At 40.5% G+C, this 16,726-nt stretch overlaps 4 protein-coding genes across 4 annotated transcripts; 1 reads left to right on the top strand and 3 right to left on the bottom strand.

Moving 5' to 3' along the window:
- Positions 1-2,178: 2,178 nt before the first annotated feature.
- On the top strand, positions 2,179-4,536 carry LOC145890115 (NXPE family member 3-like). Its single transcript, XM_082981154.1, has 3 exons — positions 2,179-3,161; positions 3,587-3,660; positions 3,731-4,536. The coding sequence occupies exons 1-3, from the start codon at positions 2,179-2,181 to the stop codon at positions 4,534-4,536; spliced, it is 1,863 nt and encodes a 620-aa protein (XP_082837280.1).
- A 1,207-nt stretch (positions 4,537-5,743) lies between these two features.
- LOC145889062 (NXPE family member 3-like) lies at positions 5,744-10,976 on the bottom strand. Its single transcript, XM_082979943.1, has 7 exons — positions 10,820-10,976; positions 10,535-10,582; positions 10,305-10,475; positions 9,557-9,713; positions 8,551-8,902; positions 8,195-8,259; positions 5,744-7,996 (listed from the first exon to the last, which is right to left on the bottom strand). The coding sequence occupies exons 1-7, from the start codon at positions 10,961-10,963 to the stop codon at positions 7,170-7,172; spliced, it is 1,764 nt and encodes a 587-aa protein (XP_082836069.1). The 5' UTR covers positions 10,964-10,976; the 3' UTR covers positions 5,744-7,169.
- Positions 10,977-12,104: 1,128 nt separating this feature from the next.
- On the bottom strand, positions 12,105-13,743 carry LOC145890114 (uncharacterized). The gene is made up of 3 exons (XM_082981153.1): positions 13,494-13,743; positions 12,677-12,757; positions 12,105-12,265 (listed from the first exon to the last, which is right to left on the bottom strand). The coding sequence occupies exons 1-3, from the start codon at positions 13,741-13,743 to the stop codon at positions 12,105-12,107; spliced, it is 492 nt and encodes a 163-aa protein (XP_082837279.1).
- Positions 13,744-15,072: 1,329 nt separating this feature from the next.
- Positions 15,073-16,663, bottom strand: LOC145889835 (uncharacterized). Its single transcript, XM_082980874.1, has 3 exons — positions 16,197-16,663; positions 15,665-15,804; positions 15,073-15,455 (listed from the first exon to the last, which is right to left on the bottom strand). Exons 1-3 carry the CDS (start codon positions 16,435-16,437, stop codon positions 15,384-15,386), a joined length of 453 nt encoding a protein of 150 aa, XP_082837000.1. The 5' UTR covers positions 16,438-16,663; the 3' UTR covers positions 15,073-15,383.
- Positions 16,664-16,726: the final 63 nt, after the last annotated feature.

The raw sequence follows: 16,726 nt of genomic DNA, 5'->3' as shown, positions 1-16,726 counted from the left end.
ATCTACACTATCACACACAAACCTGTGTATCCCATTGATTTTGTCCTCACAAAAGTTGTTTATAAGTTTACACCCTAAGCTTAGGGTCTTACAAATCACGTACAACCATTTGTACGGTTTTCATCAAAGATTATAGTTATCTCGTGACTGCATTACGTCAGTCTTCATACTACTATTGAACTGCAAGACGGTAGCCGCCGGCAGCAACCAGCACCCGCTTTGAGAAAAACGCCCTTCATGACGCGCGGCGAGTCTGAGTCTGCTCTCTATCGCTAATGGCCAGTGTTGTTTCTATTGACGCACAGTGCTGAACCACTTTTGACATCAAACTGTCCTACATTCATGTCTTTTACATGCAACCGCAATTCCTGAAGAAATATAGATTATTGAACACAATACCATTAATATGGTTGAAGCATTGGTCAGCGCTTTGAGTAAAACGTGCCTCCGTTAATTCTTACCGGCATTTTAACTTTTACGTTTCTCTAGTTTACAGACGTTGACAAAGAATGGGTCAAATTTGAAAAAAAAACAGGACATTCACTTCAATATCGTATATTCTAATTCAAGAAGTTGTGCTTCACATCACCAGACCACATGTTTTCGGAAAAGAGTCGAGGCGATCGCCCACTTGATGCTGTTTAAAGTCAAGATTTCATCCTTTTCATTAAAACACCTCATCAAGAAACCCAATTTCAAATGTTGCTGTAAGATTTTCAGTGCACAATGTTAACAGCATATGCAACCAAAAGTCAGTCCCAGGCCGTTTGGTTATCGTTTCATTTCGTCATTTCCGGTTTATTGCATGTTTCATGAAACAAAGCAGCGCACTTACGGAAAGGAAAACGTGCATAAAGTTTGGCTAAAAGTGCAACACGATCTTCCCACACATACAACCGCCATTGTGAAAGGAAATCAGACAAAACCTAGGGAATGAGCCACGAAGTAATATTCAATAGCTATGAAACGACGGAATAAGTTCCATAGGCCTTTTGCCTTGAGTAAAATTGTAAAGTTAATACTTTTAGCAAAAACGAAACAAAATTAAGTTAGCTTATACACAAAATTAAGTTAGTTGAGAAAAGTTTTTTGATTCTTTAGTTAACTCATTATTACCTGGTTTTATAAATGCGACAGTTGACGAAACAAATATCTTGATCATGTAGACAGTCAGCTTACAGCAACACGCAAGACCACAGTAGCACATCAGTAGTCACTTCTACGTTTTGTTGCTTCAAAATATGTACTTTAAAACAACTATGACGTAACAAACACACTAAGATGCTAGTAATTTAACCAACCAATTTTCGTGCAACGCAAGCAATTGAAAAAATTGTGTTGCTGAAATTTGGTCGCGTGTTTTAAATTTTCGCCGTTTCGAATCGGGCTTAAACTTTTGTGTGACAGCGCGTTGACTGGGCAGCGGTTTTGTGTTGTTTGTAATCCTTAAACCAAATCAGTTTGTTGGCTTTTCACGGAAACCTCACAAAGGCCAGGGGTGGCTCAGGGTGTCCTTCCATTTTTTTACCACATAAAGGGTCAAATGTTGATCGATCGTTTATACAGTGTTTTACGAAGCGTAGTTATAGGTGAGAGGTATTTAGTTTATCCAAAATTTATATTAAAACTCGATATTTGTTTGTAGTTGGATTTTGATTAGGTAGTAAGTATAATAGAACTCCTAATCAACATCAGTTAAAGGCTTATTGCCTTATTGAAATAAATAGATATGACATGCATTATATACGTTGGATCAGTGTGACTAACCTTTGGTCTCAATACGTCAATAATTTTTACTTTCAATTTAGCACCTCAACTTTTGCAACCTCTAGTTCTTTGAACTGTGTTAATTTTAGATAAGATAAGTGGCATACCTTTCTAACATATTTTTTTCTAGGAGTCAGTCACTATTGTCTATTTTTTTACGTGCCTTTTTGTTTCATTATCTCGTAGGTATAGGCAGTGTAAGCCGGTAGTGATCGTACGATGCGCTACTGTAGGCGCATGCTCAACTTTATTTTATGATATATAATATATATCAAACTGCCTGATACTGCCTAATGCTTTTCTTTCATTGTTTTTTTTCTTAGAAGTAATAATACTCATGCTTATGCATCAGACCTTATAGATAGGGTTAAGGTGTGCGGTATTGTTAACATACTCCTGCACGGAAAAAAAATGGTTTCCAGACGCGCAAAGTTTCAGTGTGGCTTCATGACTGGTCTGCTGGCATGCTTAGTCTACGTATCTGTCTTAACCTTAAACGACCAAAGTTTTGCGAAGATCAGTCGAATTCCGCAACGAATCGGCGCCTGGTTTACAGCTAAAGTGGAGCCTTGGGAATCTGCCATGCCTGGAGACAAATCCGCGTGCGTTAAAATGGTTCAACTTCTTGCCAAACCCACTGAAGACACCATGTTGAATTTTACCTGGCCCACAACAGATTTTGGCACGATTTTTACCAACCTAAATCACTCCCACGGCCTCGAAACCGAACTGTGCAATCGATATGACGACAAATCTCGATATCACAGCGACTCTGGGATTGCGCAACCGAGGCTAACGGTCGCCGAAGCTTCTTATTTTATTACCAAATTTGACCGAGCCTCACTGGGCGACCACGTGCGTATCTTCATAGTGACGCGAAACTCTGATTATCAACGGACTGTGGACCCCACGGGCGGCGATTTTTTCAAAGTGAGATTGGAAAACCCTTACACAAAGTCCAGCGTTGCTGCGTCGGAGGTCCGTTACCAGGGCAACGGTACCTACGTGGCCGACGTGAAGCTATTGTGGAGCGGGCGACTATTCGTGCGCGTGCTTTTTGCACAGTCCGCCTACTTTGTGGAGGCGGTTAAGCGTCTAACCGCACAGGAAAGACCATCTGGAAGTCGGTTTGAAGGTTCATTTGGCCACAAATACTTTTCCCACAGTTTAGGTAACGTTCTGAATGATGGAACGCCCACGCAGAGGACAGAGTGCCAGCTAACACCTCCGCAGGCTCGCGGAAGGTCGGTGTGCAACTTTACAAACCAAAACGGCGAAACGTGGTACTGTGATGCTCCGAAACCACCACTGACCTGTAGCGATTGGCAATCTTCCTACACAAAGCGAACTCTGAGCGCACTGGAGTTGTTTGAAATATTCCCGGAGGACGACAGGTGATTGAACAAGCGACATCGCGTAATACGCGTCATGCGAGTGGTTTAAACCATACAGTCCGATATTACAGCAGTTTTAATAATGCGAAATCCGCAGAAGTCTAATCGAAGGCATGACTTGACGGCCAATTCGGGAGATAATCCCTTCTATACTCACGAGAGTAGTTTGGCACAGATTTTTTTATTAGCTTGTTGCGCAGGTCACGAGGTTCCCAGCTCGAGACGTAACTATATTTCGCTGCCATATGCTGGCCAAGAACCAATATGCTATATATGGTTATTTAAAGTTTAAACCGTATACAAACACATAGTGCGCGAGAGCTGTACACCACAACATATACTATATGAAGTCTAAACCCGAGCTGTATAGTTGCAACTTACAGAAAAATCACAAGCAAAATCGTAAAATATTTGCACTCATTTAGGGGATCCACCGTACGGACAACTCTGAAAGGCCGAGAAAGAAGCATTGATGTTCCGCCTGACGGAAAATTTACAGGTATATCACAAAATGTACCACTTGCATTCCCTTCGCTCTATAATGCTTGATGTAAAAACCTGTCATGCAGAAATAGACCGAAGCAAACTGCCTTCGTGCAAACCAATGCTGGACACTTCACCGTCTCCGGCCGGCTTCTGGTACTACGGGGAATGGAAATCAAACGTTTGCCGCAACCGGCATTTCTTCAACAACCCCGAGAGACTAAAGCAATGCCTCAAAGGCCGGACCTTTTATTTTTTAGGCGACTCTACGATAAGGCAATGGTACGAGTTTTTTGTAAAGGACGGGGGGCATGCTGATCAATGGGGAAATTCAATCAAGTTTCACGAACTTGAAGCATTTGACGACGTTTGGGATCCACAAACTGCCGTAGCGAAAGACCTCAACCTTACTCTGCACTACAGGTGCCACGGCCCACCTTTGCAGAACGGAGGAAAGAGAAGTTCCATGCGCTACGTTTCGAATGAGCTAGACGATATTCCAAGGATAGAAGGACAATCGTTGACTGTTGCCATAGCAGTCGGTCCCCACTTCTTGCTTTACAATCCTAACGTGTATTTAAAACGCTTGACGATCATAAAACAGGCTGCCCTCCGCCTATTGGAGCGAAATCCACAAGCGACCGTGCTTATCAAAGGCCCAGGTACGTTTGACCGCGGTATAGGCATGGGGGAATGCTGTCTGAGCGATTGGCTCGCTTACAGGCAACACAAACTAGCCTCTGGCTTGTTTACCAGATCCCAGGTGACCTACCTCGATGTTTGGGACATGACATTAAGTCACCTTAGCCCTGACTTGATTCATCCCGAAAGGAAAGTGGTGCAGAGCCAACTGGACATGGCGCTTTCCTTTTCGTGTCTTAGTGCCAGTTAGCTGTGTTACATTGCACTACAAACTTTTGCGATGGAAAGGTTCCCAGTACGTTTCGTAGATTGGTAATCGCAAACCAACACTGCTTGTTGTGTGAAACTGGCACATGCGGAAGTTTGTGCTGCTGGGCATTATGTGTCGAGGATATCCTCCTCATTGTTCTAATTTACAATTGAGACAAAAAAGTTAATCGCAGTTTCAAGCCAGGCACGTTAGTAATGCAAAAATACATTCTTTTGGTGACATGGTGGTACCAATATTTAAAATTCCAAAGTAAAAAATTGTCTTTTTGAATTGTATTTCCAGAAACTTATACCGATTGCTAAATAAATCTTGTTTGACCTGGAAGTTTATTGAATTTTAGAAAGAAACAGACTCAGTGGTTTTAATATTTGGTTTGGGTCAGTGGTCCCCAAGCGCTAGACTCTGGCCAGGTAATTTACTAAACAGCCATTTACTAAACAAAAAAATAAAGTTTAGTTGCATGTATTTGTACTGCATTATACAGTACAATTATACATGTATCTTGTTCGTGTCTCAAGAAAAACACGGCTCCTTAACCTTTTAGTGGTAATAAACACTTCTACAAAGAATTTGTTTTCATTAAAACAGAATCTGTCGCAGGAAATATATTTATTTTACTTTTACGCATTTTCACTTCTCGTAATGTTTGTATTTTATTTTTAACAAATTTATATTTCTGAAACATACCAGGATGTTCATGTTGTAACGCGAATGCTTTTTGCGAGTCAGTATAGTATCGAAATAATTTCATTTGCATTGATTGGAATTATATGAGTTTGTTTTGCTTGTTTACAACGCATGTCTGCCCACAAATACCCATTTTTTTCTTGATCTTTGACGATGTTACTAATTCACTTAGCGTCCGTAGCCCATTTGCAAACAACCCAATGTGGACCACAGGAAACACTTCCTTTTGGTACAAAAACGTTGCCAGACTCGTTTCAGGTTCTCCATGACTTCTCAAGAATGCTCCAGTCATTTGCGCAATATTAACAAGTCACTGCAAAATATTTGTCACCGCTAGGGTGAGCCACAGACCTGTACTTTGTTAACGCCGAAGAAGCAGTCAAACGCTTCTAGGAGTTTGCATTATCGACCAAAACGATCGACCCTTTTTCACGAAGAATAAAATCTAATCAGGATTGATTTACATAACACAAGGTTTATTTCTGCAAAAAAAGCCATAAAAACACACACACAAAAACTGAAAACTGTAAAAATGTGTTTATAGTCCCATCTATTATGACATAAATAATATATTCCTTTTGGTATTAAATGCTAAAACGTCGTTAAAGGATACATAACAGAAGCAAGTAAAAGTGCCAGAAACTTGAATCATACACTTTGCATCTAACTGTGCATCAGTTCATACAAGACAGGATACAGTGTTCATGAGACAGTGAAACAGTGCCTTCTGTGTAGCGAACATTTATACGAAATATTAATACGTGGAAGTATGAACGACAGACACAACAGGAAAATGTTTTAATCTATCATGCATAAAAAACGAAATGAAAAATCAGTAAGAACCACGAATGTGACCGCGATGAACTAATAAAGCAAAGTATTTAACATTATCAACACATTGGAGTGAAGTCACCGCTTGCTTGGAGTTGCAAAGTAGGCTACCAAGCAAAATCCTTCACTTAGAAACACTATTAACGGATCTCAGACAGACCAGCTCTAAGCCGTGGACCTGAATAAGCCACGCCATTTTATTGAATAGATGATGACATGAGTTGTTGTTCCTAAATAAATGAAGCATGTCTGCGGTCTTCCATATGGACCAGATCATTATTTTCAAAGCCTTCACTCTTTTCAATGTAAAAACAATTTGTGGATTTTCGCAAGTGATAAACCAACAAAAACCATTACATGCGTGGGACACAATATATTTTGTCAGCCTAACACAACAAAACACGATTTGTTGTTTCAACTACTTTTGTGTCCGACCCAGTTTATCACATAACAACGCCCTAAGCCTAGCTGTCGTACAATAGAAACCAAAATCCCGGCCAAATTTTAAATGTTTGGAGTTTGTCCGTTGCTGGCGCCACGAATTGTGTCTTAAATCCTATTTTCAACCGTCATAAAGCAGCCAAGCGTTTATGTCTAATAAAGGAACACGGTCTGCAGTCTGCCCAAGCCTTTGCGATATGTTGTTCTATCTATTCTTCTATCAATCTTTGTAATCTATAGTATCCGTTACGCGTGGAGTGATTTCCTTATACAGGATGCTAGGTTACAGAATAGCAGACTGTGCCGTACAAATCACAATAAGCGCCAAAACTAACTGAAGTAATTAGGACTGCGCGTTTGATGGCGAATAAAAGAACAGTCGCGACAACCGAGGTTCCATAATCATATAGGAGTAAAGTAACTGAGCGCTTAACACAATGAGTGTGCACTTACTTTTTTGGTAACAACCGTGTTTGATGAGGTTTGTAGTACCTTATTTAAAATATAATAAATCACAATATTGGATGACAAACACTACACAACACGCTATTGCCAACCGGTTGTGATTAGCGTACCATGTTCAAGCCTTGTTTCATGCCATGTGTTTTAGTTTTTAAATTGTATGAACCCATTTCCGCCACAACTGTACAAGTTCAAAGGTCGGGGCAAACATAGGAGAGGAAAAGGTGTACCTCACTTTCAACGATGTGTGCAAGCGGGTGAAGATCAGCCGAAGATGAGTAATGTGCCACCGTCATGTCCCAACAATCGAGGAAAACCACAGGCAACTTGCTCAACATACTGCGCGCGATTTCGTTGTAGCGAAAAGCGAGCCACTCGGAGAGACAGCACGACGATGGAAACATATCATCCATTGTAAATGTATTGAGGCCTTTGTACACGACCAATGTGTCAGGGGCTCGGTGTAACAGGCGTTGGATCGCTTTGACGATAGTTTGAATCCGACGGACGTACGTGTATGGGTTGTAAAGGAGTAAGTGCATGCCTATGGTGATGGCAACCACAGTGTCTTTGCCTCCGCTTATTGCATTAATCTGATCCGATATGTAAGGCATGGTGGACGGTGGGCCGCCGTTCTGAAGAGGGGGACCGTGCGCCGAAAAATGAAACGACACGTTGTTAACAGGATCCCGTGCCTCCCGCGGTTCCCATGGGTCTTTGTCCGAGTCTTCTTCGTATGCTTCCACGCCCCTGTCGATACGCAACAGCTCCTCAGCTAAAGTCCTAAGGGGACGCAGCAGCCCGGGCAGAAGGAACTGGCCGTACCACTGGCGGATGGTCGAGTCGCCCAAAATATGGATCGTTTTGTCCCTCAGACATTCCACTTGTTTTCTTTTGTCGGCAAAGCTTCGACTCGCACATGTAAGCGATTTCCACTGGTCATTTAGAAAATAGCCAGCAGGGACTGTGAACGTCTCCCTCGCATTGCCTGCCGTGCAGGGCGGAAATTTCTGGTCACCTATACGTGGTTGAAAGAGGTAAATTTAGTGAACGAGACGTGGGCCGGTATCACGGATATGGAATTGGTATCCTGCTATTCGTGCGCCAATAAACATATTGAAAAGTGCTTCCAATGTATTTTATAACAGAGTTTACCTTTGCCTTGTATATTGTTTACAAAATATTTGTCCAAGTTAAAAGGACAAAAAACACTTACTTGTTTCTTCAGGCAAGATGAGGAAAGTTTTTGGTTGTCCAACAGGCATTCTTAAAGTGCTTCCCCTGCATTCAACATAATTTTGCGAAATTTTTAATACTGCACATTGGTACCTTGGGAAAGGGGTTCTTAAACTTGGGGCCGCAACCCCATAACGAACTTCTAAAGTTTGCGTAATATTGAAGAATTGCTTGATGAATTGTACCATTTATTTGCGTTGTTGTATTTTTGGAAAAAGACTACAGAACTTAGATTACAAAATTCGGATGTCGATTATTATGACTAGTTTATATGGAACCAAAAAAAAGGTACGTGTAATCCAATTTAATAAACCATCCCATTTTTCTACAACTCACATTTTAAAAAGCCCTGTATTGTCGAGGACAGCTTGTGCGTCGTTGTTCCGCAGGGCTCTGTACGTCTTAACTTCTCCACAGCCAGCCGAAGGCTTTTCACAAAACCAAGGTTCTCCATTGGTTTTCGAAGACAAGTTACACGGTTTTGGGGCATCTGCATTAGTCAGTGATGGAATCCAGGTGTTGCAAAGTTGTCTATGGACCGTGTTGCCGATGTGCATGGTGGCTTCAAACTGCAGGCCAGGAGACGTAGGCGTGGATGTCATACGACGCAGTAAGTCCACAGCTTCACTGGAATGGATCAGTGAGACTGTTAGGACAGTCTGGCCCGGGAATCTCAACGGAATAGTGACTGCAAAAAACAAACACATGAAACATTAGCAGTGACATCCTTGGTTTATAGAAGCGTGCGTATAAAAGGCTGTGAAAAAAAAATTTGAAAACTTTTTATTAATTTGGTCTACTGGCCGATTTAAATAAACGTTTTTATTCACCGACGTTTCGCCAATTATTCAACTAGACTTCATCACGTTACTGGTGTGGCACACATATATGTATCAAAAAAAAGGAAAGGAAGAAAAGGAACGCGGTGTCTGCGTATACAATATGCCAGGCAGCATACAACAGCTGCATAATAATTTTAAGAATGTTTACAGCACTGAACAAATATACCAGCATGCAACTAATTCAAAGCTCATCAATACATCCAAACATAAAGATCATACTTTTGTTGTTTTTGTACAGTCAAAAATAAAGCTGTACCGAACTGGCCAAGAGAGGTACTTTTTCTCATTGTATGTTTCTTGTGAACATCACGTTTACAAGGGTATTTCTTTGCTCATCGAACAACAAAGGGTCTACTTCAACCCAAGCTGTATTTGACTTGAGGGAGCCGTTGCCCACGCAATTTACATTTAGTTGATGGCAAAAAGACATCATGGTGTCAAAAAATAATTTTTTTAAAAAAATTATTTTATGGAAATTTAATTTATAAATTCTGGAATACCTGTATATGTTCCGTCGCCATTGTCTTTCACCCTTCCGTGGATGCTGCTTTTAAGGTCTGGCGATTTTAAAAGCACCCTCCAGAAGTCTCCTCCGTACGTCTTCTTTTCTCGTCTCTTGTTGCGAGCTACAATGCGCACAACCATGTCCTCACCGACCTTGAAAATGAACCAACATGCGTATAAATAAACATGATGTACCAAGAGTGTTTCCAATATTTATATGCATCAGAAGCAATAAAGCTAATAATGTATTATAGTGAGATGCAGACATGACCACTGTCACCACAACTGCACTGATATTTTGCGGAAACAGCGGCCCTGTCTGCAGCTGACTAAAACTTATATAGATTGGTGAAAAATGTTTTAATTTCACGAAATCCACCTAACCAGCAACACTTCTTTCGCATAACAGAATTTCAACTTCAATTTCATTTTCAATTTCAATTTTAAATATTACTATGACAACTTTGTGTCAACGCTTCTAAAATAGATTTCAAAGAACTGGTGATGCTTAATAAAGCGAAACATGTTTTCTGAAATTAGAAGCGTTGACACAAAGTTATCATAGCAATATTTGAAGTTAAGATTATTTAAAACGTTGTTAAACAAACAGCAATACATGAACGGAACAAAGTTAAATCAAGACATAACACCACATTACTCCGTTTTGCATCAGGTTAATAAATAAAATAGGCCTACATAATGCTTTTTTATGTGTATATGAAATGTTATATAGGGCGATCCCACCTTGTACATTTGGGCTTGCGGGGTGCGCTTCACGACAAAGTACGAAGACTGAGCTGCGTGAGTTGCGTCATCGTGGTGCTTTATTGTTGAACTGGGTGCGTTCCATTGAAAATGCTTGCGAACGGCGCTGTGGTCCAAATAAGCTTCGGACTTTTGCATAGACTTATTTATCTGATAAAAAACAACGGTTTCAACGGTTGATTTCCACTAAAGTGCTGGGCATTGTGTACCTCTCTCTGGACCCAATCCAGCTTTACCCAAGTCAATTTATGAACACTCTGTAAAGTAAATGATAGAAGTATGAAACCAATATCGCTGCGTGCATTAAAACATGTGAAATAAACAGTTTTGACTTATCATGCAGCAGGTTCAATATTTCAGAAGTTATAGTATAGGCTGTATATATATAAATAACAGAATGTGTGTATCAATGGACCAACCAGTGCATTGAATCTTTTTGCTTACTACTGTTATTAAACTCGTGAATAAAAGCATATAAATTATAGCAAACTTACCCTCAATGTATTGTAGCCAAAACTCGAAGCTAAGAAGGACGATTTTGAGAACCAAGTAACAAAAATACAGCTCACTACAACCAGCACTAGTATTCCCCGTTGTGGTCGCACAAGACGCGCAAAGCACCGGCGCAGCGGTTTCATTGTATGTTAATAACTTAACTGACAAGCAAAAATTGTGATTAATGCAACTGTGATTAGGGTTTTACAATTCTATGCAATCTATACAACTTCAATAAACCCATCTAAAACTGTTGCCTCAATTCTGTTGCTGTTCAAATTGGGAGAATGGATAGTTAAAATCCCAAATTTGAAAAACGACTTGAAACTTCAAACAGTTCCCTCATTTCGCCAAAATCCCTCCTTTGTGCGAGAATTCCCATTAAAATATTTTATCAAATTAAAATCGGAATATTTGTAAAGTGTGTAAGCTGCAGAAAGATGGTCATTGTCGACCTAAAATGTCTCATCAGTTCAGCTGGTGTGACTATCAGACGACTTTACTGACCAAACGGCCAAGCAAAGACTTCCACTTTGTGTAAAGTGTCTGAAGCTCACTTTTACGGCTTATCTGCTTTTACAATATTCCTAACCTTTCAGTAATTTTTACGTTTTGTTGAATAAAAGAAGGCGGCTCAATCAATTGAACACATCACATACAGTATCTTTCATATAACCGTAATGCAACACAGCGTCTCACTCATTTTGGTCCAACCATAATCATGTTACAGAAAACTGTTTATTCAAAGCCCACCCGACCTCTCATAGCCGACTATTGACGAAGAAAGACTACTTCCTTGGGCGGGTTTGTCGTGTCACGCGCATGGGATATTGCGTTGTCAGTGGAGGGTTCTCATGTTACCGTTTTTTTGGGCTTTGGCGACAAAATACAGATCTACCCCCAGGTTTACTTGAATTCAAGAAAAAAGTCTTGAATTTAGCGCTACCGCTACGTTGCATAATGATAATTTTACAATCGTTACACAAAAATCAAACTAATAGCGCTACCTATATCACCGAAAATTTTTAAGAATAGCCACTACACCTGCAGCCCAGATGCAGTTCTAAGTTATTTGTTGCCCTGCTTTCGGCCACAACAATTACATTCATGACATGGTTTCCAGACCCCGAACAATGGTTATCCACCGAAATAACCGCTACAAAGACATAATCTGTAAGACAGTTCAGCGTGTACGTCGGTTTATTATTCAGTGAATGAGAAACACAGCAAACAAAAATCAACACTGCAGGATATCGACGAGCAAAACTTCAACGTGAAAATGGCCTACACGCCTTCCTTTAGACAACCTGGTCGCAGCTGGTGGCGTTCAGATGTAAAAGCGGGAAGACCGATCTGCTGTTGTTGAGGCCGCTGTAGGGATTGCGTTGCAACTGTTACTCGCAATACTCTACCCTCGGCTAAGTTCCTGTATGCCGGTTTTGATTCTGCGAAAACAATAGTCGCAAAAGGTCAACGTTTTTAGGGATTTACCCAACGTGATATATACTGTATACATCGAAACCCAGCAGGCATTTTAAACTCTTACGGTCATTTAAAGGCTATACTGCATGGGTCACTACCAAATTTGTAGTAACTTGTCTTAAGTATACCATTATTTTTTGCTCTAAAAAGCGGAAACATGCATATCTTAACATTGCATCCCATATGCATCAAGAAGTATGGTATTCTCTAAGAAACGCATTGAACGAAATTTTGTTTCAAAAAGATTAGCTGCTGGTCCACTGAAACAGACGGTAAATGTTGGTGGTGAGTCATTTCCTACTCGGTAAATCAACAAAGTTCGTCACAAACCGTTGATAATTTTGAAAAAAATGGGTTTATTTTTGCCTTCCCACCTTTCATGACTTCTTCATAGCTCGGTGGCGGCATCATGTGGACAAACGTTGACTCTGTGTTGCCACTCGAAGGGGCGACGTCTGCGTGCAAAAAGGAGGTATATCAAATTTATTTGCTGAATTTCTTTCTGGGTGGTGAGTTTTTTAGTTCTGTGGGTGCACTGAGCAAGTGTGAGTTAAAAACAGGTAATACATTTTTTTGATCTTTTACAGATACACGTTGAGAAGGATAAGCAAATCATTGGACCAAAACTCTATTTTTGCGTAACAAAATCATGCATGGGTGCAAAATATTTGGACTTGATAACTTTGAAAATGAAAGCCAAAGTAAAAATGCTGTTAATCATTAGTAAACGTTTCGAACACTAACTGGATTCATCATCAGTACTACAATGAGCGTATGCAAGAAAAGCGTCGGGGTAACAAAGTACTGAGCAGGCAGAAGGGAAACAGCAGCAGCAACAACGCGCAACAAGCCAGAGGCATGCATATTTTCATGCATATTTTAATGCAGTCATTAGGTTTACATGCTTCGCAATCCAGATATTGCAGCCTAGTTAATTCAGCCACTTTTATCCGTCTTTTTCCCGAAGAATGTCTGTTAATCGTCTGTTTTCGTTAAGGAAAGCCGGAGCTATTATGCTGCTGTAAATATCGTTTAATGAACGTACGTACCAGTTTTAGCGAAACCCCCAAAAATGAGAAGTGGTGCAACCTATTTCGTACATGTTTGTGCGAAAACCTGTACTCTGAGCTTGTTCCAAACACCTATAGTGTTCACTTAAATGTAAATAAATGTAACATCTTATTAACCGACCTGACGCGCGCGGTCTTGACGCTTCCTGACCTCGTCGGCTCGACCAGGGGCACGCGCTGTGGTGCCTGCAGGCCCGGATTAAAAAAAAGATCCACGTCATCGCAACCGTAGCGACAAGGACGCCAATGACGTTGCCCGAATTGTCGGCAAACCTACTTCCGACTGTGCTGTGGAACTTGGTCGACTTTGTTGCCACGGTAACGGTGTCTCTTGGCAACCCGTCCGAGCTTGTGGTAAAATTACCATCCATGACGTCACAGTACAAACCTTATTACATTACTTGCATACTGGTTATTCGTCAACAACAATATGTTGTCTATTAGAATAAATTTTAAAATATGATGATTTTCGACCTTTCGTGTTCCCATGGTTTGTTTGTGCTGTGCTGCAGTGCACAATATAAATAAGCATGCAACTAAGTCTATTTGTCGAGCTAAATACGATACAGCATTTTTTTCATTTCGCTTACAAAAATAACCTGTTTAAATATAATCTTTCCCCATTGACAGTTAAATTAGAAAACAATCGAATGCTTTATTCACTGGCCTTTTTCCCGTTGCCATTCAAGTGAAAAGCACAAAATTTGTTAAAATTACTGCAAAGTTTATTATTAAAGTGTGAAACTATACTGTACCTATAGTAGCTCTGTATCCCTTCAAATCTAATCTGGTACCCCGCAGTGGTGCAAGTACCCCCAATTTACTGCCTCTGCCCCCTACATTCTGCATCAGTGATGCTGCTTTGTACGTTTTACTCTGGTTGCAGGTTACACCGTTCAAAACCCATCATTTAGGCACTTCACCGGACGCGCTAAACACACCTGACTAACAAACGGGTAAGTAATGGTATGACTAACGCCACATATTGTTTTGCCTTTACAACAGCGGGATTGCATAAGCGGACACACGGCTAACCTAAACAAATTTGGTGGTCTGCACACCCTTCCAATAGCACAGCAGATAAAATATATGAGATTTGTTCTACAGAGATCGATTCAAACTTTGTCCAAGTGCAGACGCTCCATACTCAAAACATCCACTAAATTACTTGTGTTTGCATTTAACCATCTTGAATTTAAAACGTTTCGGTCATGATTTTACATGAATATATGTCTGTCGTTTAACATACTTTCCTAATTTCCTATCTACGTTGAAGCCTATACCACCATTCTATACATATGCAAATTTCCTTTGCCCAGTATACGTTATTTAGGTCGTGCTAATATTCAAATTGTATCCAACACGGGACATGCTATACCTTTCTTAAAAGTTTTTTTGATTTTTTTTATCGTCTTCCAGGCATGTCAGTCATTTCTTTCGCCACGCAGCGAGCTCGACCCACTCAAAGGCTGACTAATGAATGGATTTAATGTAAACAAGCATCATTTTCTTTCTCCCACAGGCGCCGTTAACTGCCTCCCATCAAACTACACGTGACGCGAAGTGAGCATGCACCGGAAAAGGAAAATACAATCATTTATTTGCTACTAAATCCACAGCAATTATGCAAATTAAGTATTGTAGTGTTTCTCGTTACAATCGCACAGTTTGTACTTCGGAATACAAAAGTCAGTCTTCTTAACAGAGTGCCAAATCAAGTGAATTCAGAGTATAAAGAGACTGGCCCATATTGTTATTAACACTGTCATGTTAAAATAAGACGTTTCGACAAAAACTTATGTCATCATCAGTTTGACTGACGTGAATTCAGTTCGTAGACATATAAAGACTGATACAGAACATTTAACAATTTTATGGATTTAAACGTGATATCGTCTAGAATAATTTTGTATATGGGCCGAAAAATTGCAACAATTTTATAAAATCAACAGGATAACTGACTCGAGTTGATGGCCAATGAACGGTGAAGTTTTACTTCGGGTTGGCTCTCTCACACCACCGTGTGGCGGATACATTTTTCAGCCTCATACGCTGGCGGTGGGACCAGAGGCTCCTCGAAAGTCTATGATATATACCAAGGTGTTAACAAAGGCTGATGATTGGCAGCATAGGTTAAGCACCCGACCCATGTACCAAGAAGAAAACGTCATAGGGATTCGTGGCCAGGATATCCTGGGTTCAAACCCCGGTGTGGTCAAAAAAAAGTAATGCGTTTAGAATAAAAACGCAGAACACTATTGTGACACTGAGGTTTGGTAGCTGTTAACTCACCTGACTTTGTGCGTCTCGTTGAACAGAAGATTGCTGGCACGATGGTATCTTTGTAACTGCTACAATGTAACTTGGTGGAAGATCATCGTAATCCGGAAGGCTTGATCTTCCGCTTCTGTTATCGGAGGCCAATTCTCTTCCTGCAATGATGGTGTTAGGGGGTTAAATATGCAACTGTGGCGAATCTTGGTGTTTCTGCTGCTATAGAATTTATAAATACGGTTTTAATGAAAATTCTCAAATTAAAAATTGGTAACGCTTCTTTTGTAGTTTAGAAAGATATTGAAAGTGACCTTTGGCAATAAAAACAACAAGACCCATTTGATACAAACAAAAGAGCCAATGCAATAGTCGAGACTTTCATGATACAGACGTTTCGATTGTTGTACTACGATCATTTTTAGTGTAAAATGTAGGCGAGTCGGCAAAATGGTACGGTGATCAGTTTGTTCAAACCAAGCACTTCACAGACCTTTATCCTAGAGAGCTTATCAAGAAGAAAGTTTCATCATTATTCAACACTTTCACATACCGCCTCTACCATCCACATCTGACCCGTGATGCAAAAACCACTCCAAAGTTCTTTGGGCGCGCGACATTCTCCTTTGATTCCGGCTATTGTCTCTTGAGACACAATGTCTCTTGCAGCACATTTGATACAAGAAACACACTACCATGACGGCCACCACCACAACACCCAACACGATTGGTGTTTCGATTGGCACCGGAACCGCACCGTCGCGGTCAGGTGAAGATATATATATTTTCGTCATTGACTGTGTCAGAAGCTAAGCTTTGGTCATCGGCGACTGTTACTGATGATGCACAAAAACGTTCAAAAGTCACCGCACCAAAAGGCTGGAAGTGACGCTCGTCAACAAGGATCTGCCTATTCACAACCCGCACAGAGTATAAACTTATTTCTTATTGTTTCGAGCCACGAAAAGGGCTCACAGACTGTCACGACTTTTAATGCACCTTTAAAATCTTCTGCATTATAATCTTTGAAACAAAACAACGTCAGCTAAACCACTTGATACATGACAAATCACAGGAGCTAAA

This window comes from Ascidia mentula, chromosome 2, assembly GCF_947561715.1.
Source record: "Ascidia mentula chromosome 2, kaAscMent1.1, whole genome shotgun sequence".
Lineage (NCBI taxonomy): Eukaryota > Metazoa > Chordata > Ascidiacea > Phlebobranchia > Ascidiidae > Ascidia > Ascidia mentula.
Note: the sequence above shows the minus strand (reverse complement) of the source record. Positions and strands in the feature narration are given on the sequence as shown.

Bases quoted from the DNA above. Each gene is read 5' to 3' on its own strand.
- LOC145890115 (XM_082981154.1), top strand. From the start codon at position 2,179: ATGGTTTCCAGACGCGCAAAGTTTCAGTGTGGCTTCATGACTGGTCTG. The intron at 3,162-3,586 runs GTGATTGAACAA...GCACTCATTTAG, and splicing joins ATATTCCCGGAGGACGACAG to GGGATCCACCGTACGGACAA. The intron at 3,661-3,730 runs GTATATCACAAA...CCTGTCATGCAG, and splicing joins GCCTGACGGAAAATTTACAG to AAATAGACCGAAGCAAACTG.
- LOC145889062 (XM_082979943.1), bottom strand. From the start codon at position 10,963: ATGAAACCGCTGCGCCGGTGCTTTGCGCGTCTTGTGCGACCACAACGG. The intron at 8,260-8,550 runs GTGAGTTGTAGA...TGTTGAATGCAG, and splicing joins AATACAGGGCTTTTTAAAAT to GGGAAGCACTTTAAGAATGC. The intron at 7,997-8,194 runs GTAAGTGTTTTT...AACCACGTATAG, and splicing joins CATCTTGCCTGAAGAAACAA to GTGACCAGAAATTTCCGCCC.
- LOC145890114 (XM_082981153.1), bottom strand. From the start codon at position 13,743: ATGGATGGTAATTTTACCACAAGCTCGGACGGGTTGCCAAGAGACACC. The intron at 12,758-13,493 runs GTCGGTTAATAA...TTTTGCACGCAG, and splicing joins GTCAAGACCGCGCGCGTCAG to ACGTCGCCCCTTCGAGTGGC. The intron at 12,266-12,676 runs GTGGGAAGGCAA...TTGTTTTCGCAG, and splicing joins CTATGAAGAAGTCATGAAAG to AATCAAAACCGGCATACAGG.
- LOC145889835 (XM_082980874.1), bottom strand. From the start codon at position 16,437: ATGACGAAAATATATATATCTTCACCTGACCGCGACGGTGCGGTTCCG. The intron at 15,805-16,196 runs GTATGTGAAAGT...CCATCATTGCAG, and splicing joins AGATGTGGATGGTAGAGGCG to GAAGAGAATTGGCCTCCGAT. The intron at 15,456-15,664 runs GTGAGTTAACAG...TATATATCATAG, and splicing joins AACGAGACGCACAAAGTCAG to ACTTTCGAGGAGCCTCTGGT.